The sequence below is a fragment of the Gallus gallus genome, chromosome 2, assembly GCF_016699485.2.
Source record: "Gallus gallus isolate bGalGal1 chromosome 2, bGalGal1.mat.broiler.GRCg7b, whole genome shotgun sequence".
Classification (NCBI taxonomy): Eukaryota; Metazoa; Chordata; class Aves; order Galliformes; family Phasianidae; genus Gallus; species Gallus gallus.
The window spans coordinates 4,184,622-4,196,724 of record NC_052533.1 but is presented as its reverse complement, the minus strand read 5'-3'; the positions used below and the strand labels follow the sequence as shown (position 1 = coordinate 4,196,724).

At 44.1% G+C, this 12,103-nt stretch overlaps 1 protein-coding gene across 4 annotated transcripts in view; it reads right to left on the bottom strand.

Moving 5' to 3' along the window:
• The window catches only part of CRHR2 (corticotropin releasing hormone receptor 2), a 137,266-nt gene that overhangs the window by 122,803 nt on the left and 2,360 nt on the right, over positions 1-12,103 (bottom strand). The window contains exons 1-2 of one of the 4 annotated variants that reach the window (XM_040674883.2): positions 5,623-5,886; positions 1,565-1,658 (exon numbers count right to left, since the gene is read on the bottom strand). In XM_040674883.2, coding sequence (XP_040530817.1) covers positions 1,565-1,658; positions 5,623-5,694 — 166 coding nt within the window. In that variant the 5' untranslated portion in view covers positions 5,695-5,886. Of the gene's footprint in view, positions 1-1,564; positions 1,659-5,622; positions 5,887-12,103 lie in introns of those variants that run through there. The other 3 variants (XM_040674890.1, XM_040674867.1, XM_015281045.4) reach the window with 3 other exon arrangements.

Genomic DNA, 12,103 nt, shown 5'->3' with positions numbered 1-12,103 from the left:
ATTGGGAAGTAAAATGTTTGCCAACTTTTAAGACAGCCTGCTGTAAAATTTAGTTCTTTGCAATAAAAGCTCAGGAAAAGATGGAATACACCAGGAATTAATTGAGAGCTTTACAATAGTACTTACAAAAATACTCAGAAGTCAAAGAACACCTGAAAGAAAGGTCCAAAACTATGGAAGCTTTCACAAAACCTCTTTTATCTTTCCTTTGTTTCCAGCCACAAAATGGAATAGTTGGTCATTAAAAGTTATACAAGCGAATATGCCACAAGGCAGTTGCTCCCTGGAATACAATGGCACGAGTTACAGAGCTCAGGCTAGATTCATATCACAGGTCAATGCACCCATTTATATGCAGATGAAGAGGCAGTTAAGGCAACACAACTTTCAGACTTCGGTCTAAATGAATATTTAGATCAGTTTATTGTCCTTAAGTCAAACACAACTGATCTGATACACTAAAGACTTTCTTCCTTGAATCTCGTTTGCTTTGTCATTTCTCTAGGTTGGAGAACTGGCTGATTAATAACAAGAAAATTTAAGTTCCTCCCTTTATGAGGATTTACTGTGGGGAAAGCATAGTGCAAAGCAGCAACCAACAACCTTACATCTGCTCCCAGCAGAATCACTCACTGCAGCATGCACCCTCAGTCCTCCTGCAGAGGACTGACTGACTTTGAGTGTGCCTCTTCTCCTCCTGAAGCAAAGTCAGATCCACTTTCACATCTCTTACCAAATCATTTTTGCGTTGATGCATTTTAGCCAAGAATCAAACACACGAATCAGTGCTTTGCTCTGCTTTCAAAAGCTGGAATAAGGAAAGCCTTAAATCCTCCTCATATCCTCCTCAGTCCCTCTTCCTGTCTGCATTCACCTTCTGGAGAATCTGTGATATTCCACTTTCCCTTCATCCCACTGCCAGTTCCCCTGTACCATCTCGGTCTTCTATCAGAAAAGACTTGTCTCCTAACCTGAATAGTTAAGAGTCAGGCTTTGGAGATTTGAGATCAGGAAAAGAAATTGTAAAGTTAAAAGGTTAAACGTTTTCATTTGGAAGACTGATGTCTTTCATAGAAGATATTGGCCCGACTGAAATGGTCCGAGGTTCACCCCTAGCTTATGTAAGCTGTCAGTCAGGTCAGAGAACCTGGTTCTTCAGTGAATGTTATACAAGGATTTGGCTATCACAGACACCTTTGCCTGCCCAGGCTGGCTATTGTATGTGGCACCTGGAGAATTGCAGACAGCCTGTGACAATGAGTCCAGACCAGTCCAGTTACAGGAGCTTTGGAAGTACTGCCCCTCAATGACCTTATTGGTGTCGACTCAACAGATTAAATTATGAAAAAGGGCTGTCACTATTACTTCACTTGAAGCTCTTTCCAGGTGTGCAAAATTCAAAGTTTTCTTTCCACGTCACACCACTGTATGTTGCTGCCAATGAAATTTCAAGGCTGGAAGCACTATGTTTATCTCAGCAGGGGAAGATGTTCCTGGAGCAAGGACACTTTGAAAACAGATCCTACAGTAACAAGAAGCCACTGAGAAACAGAGAAATAAATACCTGTGACATTGGTGCGGGCTGACAAAGCTTCACAGTACTTTTCCAGCAGAACAGACAAGGGCAGGTTCACAGAAGATTCACAGTGGAGAACTATCTGGATAGACAGACAGAAGCAATACAAAACTAAGAGTAAAGCAGCAGCAAAGGGCGGAATTTCTTAATCCTGACTACAGAACCCCCCAGCATTTCACAGCAGTTCCCATTCATAATCAGTTCGGGTACAAACATTCCCTTATGACAGAGAAACTTATGGTTATAGTTGCCTTGGTTTGTGACAGCAAGTTTCATTCATCTGTCTAAAGGCAGACATCTACAAATGAACCACCTGCACTGGATCTTTTCCTGTGCCAGCTACTCAATGGCCTTATCAACACTCAGGACACAATTTTATCTTACCTAAGAGTATACACCAACAATAGAGCAGATTAATCAAATCCCACTGAAGTCTATGGGGCAAACTTTTTTATCAACTGCATTTAAAAGCCTACCTGACTGCTAAAAATTGTTACACAGTCAAGAAAGAGAGGCAGGAAATACCAAAGGGCAGGGGTGAGGTGCTGGCACAGGCACTTGGTTGTGGATGCCCCGTCCCTGGAGGTGTTCAAGGGCAGGTTGGATGGGGCTCTGGGCAGCCTGGTCTAGTATTAAATGTGGAGGTTGGTGGCCCTGCCTGCAGCAGAGGGGCTGGAGCTTGGTGATCCTTTGGGTCCCTTCCCACCCAAGCCATTCTATGACTCTATGATTCTATAATAAAAGGCTTGAAATAAGTGCCTCCACTGACCGCAGGGGGAAAGGTGGCATCCCTGTAATGTGATCCATTGCTCTTTTTTCCAGCAAAATACACACAAGTTTCTGACCCTCAGAATGTGAGTTCTGAGCCCTGCACTGAGGGCAAGAGCTAGTGAGAGTAAAAGTAGCATCATCAACATGGGCACTTAAGGAAGCTGCAGGTTCAAGACAGGATAACAGCACCAAATAGATTTTAGAAAATGTACATTCAGAGATGAAACCAAGAAATATGTTGTCATTTTCCAGCTTGAAAATTAAAATTACTGAAGTGCCCACTGCAGACAAAGGACAGAATAGAATTACAGATCTCAAGGTGCAGCTGAGTTGGGAACAAGAGAAGCTCTTGAAAAGCCCTTGAAGAAAGGCAGCGCTAAAAGTGCTGAGAAAATTCAGGAGTCATACACCAATGACAGAAACCTCCACTTTCATACTGTGAAACAAAATCTTCCTGACTTCTTCTGAAGGGATGTAAAGCCTTGGCAACAGACAAAATGCCTTTGCTTTTCTACTTATGCACAATGACTAACATAATACAGGGAAACAACCACATTCTTTGAATGCTGACACTGTATTTCAGAGCTTTCAGATGCGTTAGGTGACTGCAGAGCCCTTTTTATATCACCAAATTCCCTGCTGCTCAACAAGAAGTGGAATGAATGACCGTGACGATAGAATTCATCAACAGTGTTGGTCTGGAAAGAACTTTTCTTTGTACAGTGACCCTGGTGGCCATCATGGTCAGGACAAGGAGATGTGGAAAGGCCAGGGCTGCCATCTTGCAGGGACAGCACCCCAAGCAAACCAGCCTGACAGCACTCTGTAGTGGTTGTGTCAGACCCAGCCACGTGAGCTGACACAGCAGACGTAATTCGTCCCTTCTATCTCTCCACCCTTCCGCCTCCTCTCAGGCCAAAGCACTTGGCTCACTTCAAAGAAGAAACTTGAGACATCTCCATGCACTGTAAATACACTGCATGTTCAGCTGTCCGCTTCCCAAGATGACGGGAAAGAACAGACAGAGGTCAAGTTTAGCACAGCATGTGTAGGAACGAGAAAGGTTAAATGTCACATATGCTTTAGAGTCAACTTGGGTTCATTTGGCTAGAGGGAGAAGCACCTTCTGCTTCTTATGTTACTTTTGCTTTCATTTTCTCTCCACTAACCACAGAGAACAGCTTTCTTCTGTATGGTATTTTTCAAAAACTGTATTTAAAGCAGGCAAATCCTAACAATTAATATTTAAAAACATATATAAAGTATACAACAATAATAAAGAACAGCAGAAAAAGGTGTTGCCTCCTCTTGATTCCTACTAGAAGCCTGTTTTACTCATGCTGCATTTCTCTTAAGACTGCTACTGTTCCAAGTCCTCTGCCCACAGAGTCAATTCGGTATTTATCTTGCATATTAACCTGAAATGTCTACCTTAATTTCTATGAGCCACTGAGGATATCTACAAGCAAACGAAAGCAATGCACTGAGACTGAGATTAAAGTGAAAAGGAGTCCCTTACTGTCTCAGCAGGGGCACCAACTAACGGTCTGCAGGCCTATTCTGACTGCAGGACAATGTATGGAGCCTTCGGTCAGTGTCCTGCCTCTCCTGTGGTTATCTTCCTAGATCTTTTCCCTTGGCCGTGATCACTGCTCTTCATTAATCCATGACAGGCCTTTCTCTCATGCCACTGTGAGGCACAATCAGATGAACTCACCATGAGATCACCTCTGGATATGGGAAGGGCAAGTGAAAAGGGAGAGAATCTATGAGACAGTAATATATTACCCCATTAATTACATTAGAAGCTCTAAGACACTGATAATAATGTGTGCTCTTCCTCTGAAAATGAAAGGGCTCGGAATCCTGCAAAACCAAGCACTTATTTACACAGCTTTCAGTTTTTTGTTGCACAACTACTTTCATAAATTACTAACAAGAAGTCATAAAAATGCACATGCAACATTACATGATGTGTGTTCCATGCCTTAATGGATCAATACGGAGAACTCTGGGCACAGATAGATATCTGACTCAGAACTGTGTAGAACCCTGGATTCCTACCAGGACTTGTGGTTACTTTGTGCACATCAGAGCAGATTTGTATCTTACTTTAAAAAACAATCGGCACAGACTCTGAACTGAAAGATTATTGTGTTCTTCTAAATAGTGATACGTATATAGATATAAAACAACGCTGATAACTGATTCACTAACACTGGAGAGGTTGGTTTCTTCTCTCAAACACAAAGAAATGGTTACAGTAACACAAATGAGTACAAATGGGTATGAACGGGATCCAAAACAGTCAGTACGGGCATGAGATCACCAGAGATGGAATGGACAGCATCTTGAAATTCAACTATGTCGTAATAAGAAGCAGCAGAGGATGAAGTCAGCGTGACTGGAAAGTGCAGGAATGAGCTGAAGTGGGAAAGGACGTCACACAACAGTGCAACATTTGCTGTCAAGATAAGGGAGGGCTGCTCGGGAGGCAGTGAATGCCAAACATGGACAGATGCATACACTCTGCTTTGCCATTCTCATGTAAGAACTCCCAGATGCCATATTTCAGTAGTCTAATAGCAGCCAACTTTTTAGAGAAAGCTGTTAGGGATATTTGCTTAAAGCAGGCAACTTATATTCAGCAACGTTAATCCCTACTAAATTATCTTTAGACACCAAGTATAAAAGGATAGGTAAAAGCATTCTTCATGGCTGGAGAAGACTTGAACCCAACGTGATCTTATGAACACACTGAGCAATATGAAGCAGCCTTTCAACACCAAACTGTTTTGTAGTTATCAACCACAAAACACGCACTCAGTCCACAGCTGTCAAGATTAAGATCCACTTTCTATCTCCATTGCCACATAAAGTTCCAGGCTAAAATAGGTATTTGTGCCCCATAAAGGCTCATCCCAAGTATAGATCTGTGGTGACAGATTAGACATCAGGCAATTCAAATAAATTAGTTTGAGAAATCTGTCCGGCTCGAAGGCAACCTGAAGCTCTCCAAATGCACCATTCCTGCAATGAGATCAAGTATTCACCTGAACGTAAGTCACAGCAATTTTTAGAGCTGTGTAACAGAACTGGGAAGGAGCATCTCAGAGCAGCAGCCCAATTAAATGCCAAAAATGTTAGTCTGTACCCACAGAAGCTCAGTTTAGGGAATCAGATGCATCTAACTTTGCCTTGAAAATATAATTAGTGGAAGAGTTTAATGCAGCAAATTCATAGCAAATCCCACTCTTCCTCAACTAAACCCATACCTTGTTCAAATACAGCTCGAGAGCTTCCAGGGCAGGTGGGCATCGGGCAAGATTTATAGGGCCTCCTGCCATCACCAGTGTTTGCCTATGAAAACAGATGCTTTGAGGACAGACAAATGCTCTGAACAGCCTGGGGGAGGAGGGTATGGCACTTTCCTGTAGTGAGGATGGTTACTTTCCTGTCCTGAGGTTCCTTTGCACCCAAGATGTATGCAGGAGAGATGGTCACTCAGGGACACTGCCAGAAGGCCACCACAGCGGAAATATTTTGCTTGCTGAGGAACCAAAAACAAAATTCAGTCCCACGCTTAAGATATCTTTGGCCTTTCCCAACTCTGTTGCTTAGCTTTGCTTAACGCAGCAGCATTTGGCTGTACGCAGTCATTTGGCTCTGCTTCACCAGAAAAATAATTGCCATTTGTGACAGAAGGTCCAAACAGAAGTTTTCACAGGAATCTGCAACCTGAGGCCTAAGCCAGCTAAGGTTACAGTAAAAGGACAGATTGCTAGCACAGTTCAAGGAAAAGCTTCCTTTTCGAGCTGTCCTTCAGTTCCTTCACCTCCCTGTCACTACTTGCCTCTAAATTAATCCCAGTGGCTACATAAAGCTGTGCTGCCAGCTACTGAGCCCCAGATGAGCTGGGAGACACTGCTCTATGATCTTAGTGCCCAGCAGGTATTCCGCAGCTCTTCCAGGAAGTCTGGAGAAGCAGAATGTACATCTGCAAAGAGGGGAAATGTGACCTCAGTTCAATAAAGCGACCACACACATGTTTAGTTCTGAGCATAAAATGAGATTCAGAAATAAATTAAAAAGTCTCCAGCATCTGCTACACTGAGACAACAACTAAACAGCACTGCTGTCTTCCAAACTTGACGTTACACCTTCATTAAGCATCTGCCTATGTGCTCTGCTGATTGAGGGTGATGGGGAGATATTCTTCACTCACTGAGAGCCATGCATGTACTGCGTGCCTTGCTGAGTCACAGCATGCAAAGGGAAACTGTTCAAAGCCACCCATCAGCTGGATTTGTCCAACCAAATCTCTCCCAAAACAACGAGATATTAAAAAGGATTAAAATAACATTTGAATCATTGGTCACATCTGTCCTCAAATAGAACTGTAGAAAGGACAGGCTTTTCAGTTTCATATGCTGGAAGAGTTTTGCTCATCATTGCCCGTAACTGTGGATATCCTCTTCAGTATCTGGAAGGGCAGCAAGTCTTTCACAGCTCTGGCTTCATGTCTACCCTTATCTTAAGTCTTTATACTAGGGCCACAACTAATTCCTTCCCACTCTTCCCACTTGGTTTACAATACAATGATTCCTCTCAGCATCTCAGATGTGATTCATCTCACTCACCGACCTCAGAAGCCATTGCTTTGGGTTCCCTAATACTTAATGGAAGACCAAAGCACTATCAAGACACAATCCATGACCGCCACTTTAAAGATCTGGTTTAGGATGAGATGACTGAAACTTTAAACTGAGACAGGGGAGGTTTAGGTTGGATATTAGGAGGAAGTTTTTCACTCAGAGGGTGGTGACACACTGGAACAGGTTGCCCAAGGAGGCTGTGGATGCCCCATCCCTGGAGGCATTCAAGGCCAGGCTGGATGTGGCTCTGGGCAGCCTGGTCTGGTGGTTGGCGACCCTGCACATAGCAGGGGGTTGGAACTGGATGATCACTATGGTCCTTTTCAACCCAGGACATTCTATGATTCTGTGATTCTATGACTTATGCACTGGGGAGACACCACACAGGGAAGCCAGGCTGAGTAGCTCAAATTTAAAACTCATATTGATTCAAATGAATGGTAGTGTCTCAGCTCTCTCTCCCAGACAAACTTTTGACTTCCTGAACAGTATCTGCAAAGAGTGTTCACCCATCTGTCACTAGCATCCAACCACTTACACCTCAAAGCCTTCCTTCACAGTCTGCCCCAGTTCAGCTCATCAAATAGGAGCTCTTCATGTTTGTGTTTAGGTCTGCCAGCATGCTCCCACCTTTTCTACCATCTCCCACTCTGGATCAAGACTCTAAGCAGATAGAGCTATCTGGATGGTGACAGTGACAGTCTGTAAAATGTCAGCAATGGGATCTCTATATCCTCCAGAAGATGTTCCTTCAACCCAAGACTTCATGACACAACTGATGAGCAGCATCACCTCACTGGCTCATTCTTAAATCTCTTTCTCTCCATCTGTTGCTTTCTACCTAAACTGCTAGCTCTTGGGCTGCACCCCACTGTTAGTATTTGAAAAGCAAATTTCACAGACACCTGGAACAGGAGGTTTAACAACAGCGTTTCACCTCCCAAAGGGGAATTACAGAGGAGTAAGACTCTACTTGGAATTCTACAGCAGGATTAGAAGCATCATTCACAAGCTGCATCAAGGGAAAAATCTGACAGGACATGAAGAAAAAACAAGCACTGTGATGGTTGGCTGAGCATTGCAGATAGGGTTCCAAAATTCAGTGAAACAGATTTCTGAAGCCAAACTCAATGAGATCCAAACAACATGGTCTGGTTTTGGAGCTCCGAGCAGGAGAATGGACAAGAGACCTCCAGCAGTCCCTTCCAAGGGTATGGCTTAAAGATATAATTTTCTTTTTAATATTCTTTTGTTGTTGTTGCTGTTGTTGGAAATAAAGAAATATGGAAAGCTTGCTAAGACTTGAAAATATTCATGAAATAAAATAATATTCATGTATATTTGTGGAATTCGCTTGGTGGGGAATTGTTACTCTATGAAGGGTCTCTCAAGTTCACAATGGTCTATATAACTGACCTCCCAGCAGAGAAGACAAGAGGCAAGAAGAGGAAAGATCCTTATTCCTTCTGACTGGGAGATCACCTACTCAAAGTCCTGTCGTGTGCTCCAAGCTATCACTCTGGCCTTCCTCCCTGCTCTGAAAGAGTCAAATGACAACAGAAGGTGCAGCCTGGCGCCCGGATGTCCTCGCTTCCAAGACAAGGAAGCTGCAGGAGCAGCACAGCAGCTCCAGGGCCTGCAATGGAGAAAGCTGAACAGTTGCGCCTACGATGACCACACTATAAAGCTCTGCCAGGGCTGCTGGCTCACACACCATCCCTCTGCTCCTGCTGGCATGAGACTCCTGAAACCCAAGCTATGGCCGGGCTATGGGAGCCTGCTACTGCCACTCAAAGGGAATTGATACTTCAGTCCCTGCACTGAGATGCCTGCTAGCAGAGCCTGGCTGCCAGCCCTGCAGACAGCCTGTTCAGGTTCATCAACACGCTTCCTTTAATTCACTTTTGTCTCCTTCCCTCCTTCCTCTCACAACTTCCCTTCCACTGGAAAAGCCACCTCTGGGAGATTACAACACCCCTAAAACTAAGGCAGCACCCAGATATCAGCATCACAAAGCCTCCAGTGTCCCAGGGACTTGAGTAACAGCAAGAGAAATTATCCCAAAGCTCTCACAGGCAGGTGGAACCCTTCCAGTCCTCTGGCACTTCAGCTACTATTACCAGGGCAAGGGTTTAGCATTGTAGCAAGGACAGCTAATGTATTTTAATCTCCATTGGCATTGCTCACTATTTACTTTCCCGACATACACATCCCAAAGTGGATAATTATTCATCCAGTATTATGTAAAACTTCGTAGAACTTCAATTAGTTTCACTTTCTTACAGCTCTGTTGAAGAAGTATTTTTCATCTCTTGACATACCAAAGGGATTTCCTTTCTTATTTAGAGAAAACAAGCCACCTTTCCGTACAAACACATGCCATTTATTTGCTTGTTCCCAGAGAAGGACGGCTTCCAAGTTCTCCACCCATTTAGATCCACAATAGAGCTGTCGGTATGAGCCTTGTCAGAACAAGGTGTGCATGGGCAGCACGTCCCCAGCCTTGCCCAGATACGAGGTACTCAAGAACTGGAGGTCAGGACAGGATGTCACAGCCTGTCTCTGCCAAGTGGCTTTCTCAGAATGCTGCTGTCACTACACAGCCCTTCCCAAACAGCCTTTGTTGGGATGCTGCAAGCAAGCAGGCCTGTGAGAGCTGATCCAAACAATCCTACACTGGGAACTGGTCAGTGCTTCCAAAAGCAGGACATGCTGTATGTCAGAGACCATTGCAGCGAGCACCTAATGCTCATCTCCATGCTGGCACTGCAAACAAGGAGTGCAATCCTCCTACATTTGGATGTGGTCAATGAAACTCAAGCAGCCATTGATCTGAAGGACAGTACTTGCAGGCTGACTCTCAGTGCTAAATGACTAGTTCCTACTTGTCTTCCCTTGTAATAACAGCTACAGCGAAGTTTACCATACTCTTAAGAGAAAAAAAGGTAAAACACATAAAGCTCTGCGCCGAACGCTTGCCAGCTCAAACCAAATATAGCTATTTTCAAAGCTATTCAGATATAAAGAAAAGGATTAGCTGGGGGAAAAAAAGTAATTCCATACAAAGAAACAGGTTGATAAAGCAAAGCAGCAGCGAGCGTTTAGTCGTCAAGGCTGGCTGTTAGGAATAGAAAGATGAAGAGGCAAAGAGGGTGCTTCTGCAAGGCCTTGGCACATAGCACTGCACATGTGGAGAGGGGGCAAGGAGGTGCCACGGGGCCACTGCAGAGCTCCAGCTTCACATCTGAGAATTCATGTTTGCACTTCACGTGGGAACAGTCGACATCTGAGGTGGAAAGTGGTATAGGAAGAAAGAAAGGTGTTTACAGGATTGAGATTTCATCTATTCATCTCAAATCACGGGCATAGAGGAAAATGTGAATTACTGAAGTGTCACTTACTGGATACAGTTTTACACTGAAGCAAAGCAGCTTTCCCCAAAGCCTCCTTCTATGTCTTATGTGCTGCAAACCTGAAAGTGATACGAGCTAAACGTGATCAAATTCAGCAGTGATTAAAGTGTGCTTCTACCACCTGCATTTACTCATTTCCCCCACGAGATTAAAAAAAGCAGATCCATTTTTCAAAAATCCATAACTATATATATATATAAAATAGCAATGTTTTTTTTTAATATATTTTTAATAACTCAATGAGCAAAACAAAAATAAAAGGAAACACAGTCTTCCCTTATAAGCTGGTGTTACCCACTGCCCTGGTGCCTTCACTGTGAATCTCTCAGCTCATCACATCACCAGGAGGATCCCACAGTAATCTCCAGCAGAAAGAAAGCTGATCGCTGAGCTCAAAGCAATGAAGAGTTTGCTTAGAGGAAAATGCCTCCCTGGGGCAGTCAGTGAGAGCTCTGAGCAATGGGAGTAAAGCACGCTCCATCCAAGCTAATAAATCAAACAGTGCAAAGGTCTGTTTTAAGCACTTAATCATTTACACTGTTAAATTTTTAGAATGGTTCCTGGCCACATTTTTGCCCCAAGCAATCTAGCAGTATCTCAAACAGTTCCCGGGAATGACCTGTGAGTTAGGCTGCCCTGTGGACTGATCTCAGTACACAGTTTGTGCAGTTTCCCCATTTTAGAGGCTGAAGGAGTTTAGAAGTATGGACACGAGCCACGCTTGGGCATCCGGCTTGAAGACTGAATGGCTGTCCTGGCAATCTTAACGTACAAGCAGAGGTAACAACCTGTGTGAGTGAAACTCAAGAAGTGTGGACCTGACGGACCTTGCTCTGCCCTGTCCTTCTTCATCAGCTTCAGGAGGCAGGCACAGCTGAGCTCTGGTTTGCAAGGTGAAGACACAGAGTCAGAGGTACTGATCATTATTCCTCCACTGCTCCTGGCAGAACAGTAATACAAGCAGATGTCTTACATGAATGAAAGCTAAAGTCTGCTTTCCCTCAAGCTAAGGGCAAGTATCACAGAATCACAGAATGGCCTGGGTTGGAAGGAACCTCAAGGATCATCGCTCCAATCCCCCTGTACATGCAGGGCCACCAACCTCCACATTTAATACCAGCCCAGGCTGCCCAGGGCCCCATCCAACCTGGCCTTGAACACCTCCAGGGACGGGGCATCCACAGCCTCTCTGGGCAGCTGTTCCAGCACCTCACCACTCTCACAGTAAAGAACGTAAGTATGAGAATCACTGAAACATTTCATGGCCAAACTACCACCAACCAGCTTCAGCCATTCCTCCTTGCACACAACCACCTCCACCAAATGCACAGCAATCACCATGCAACGGCTGCACATTTAAGCCCTGTCAAAGCACCATACCAGCAAGGGCTTCTCACAACTGGATGTTTATGCTGCATTAATTCACAGTAGGTCTGAATTTCAGCAGTCTCAGACAAGGAGTATTATTTAACTTGTCACCACTGGCTGATACACTCAAAGAGCTATGCTGTCTTAACATATTCAGGAGAGAGTGTGAATTACAGCAAGCTTTGCTTTTATTTTTGATGAATAATGCCCCCTCCTCCAAACTACATGAGCTCAGCAAGGGCTCTATGTCAGAATGTCAAAAGAATCATTTGCTTTTGTTTTGTGGTTTGCTTATTGGTCTGTTTTCACATCCAAGTACT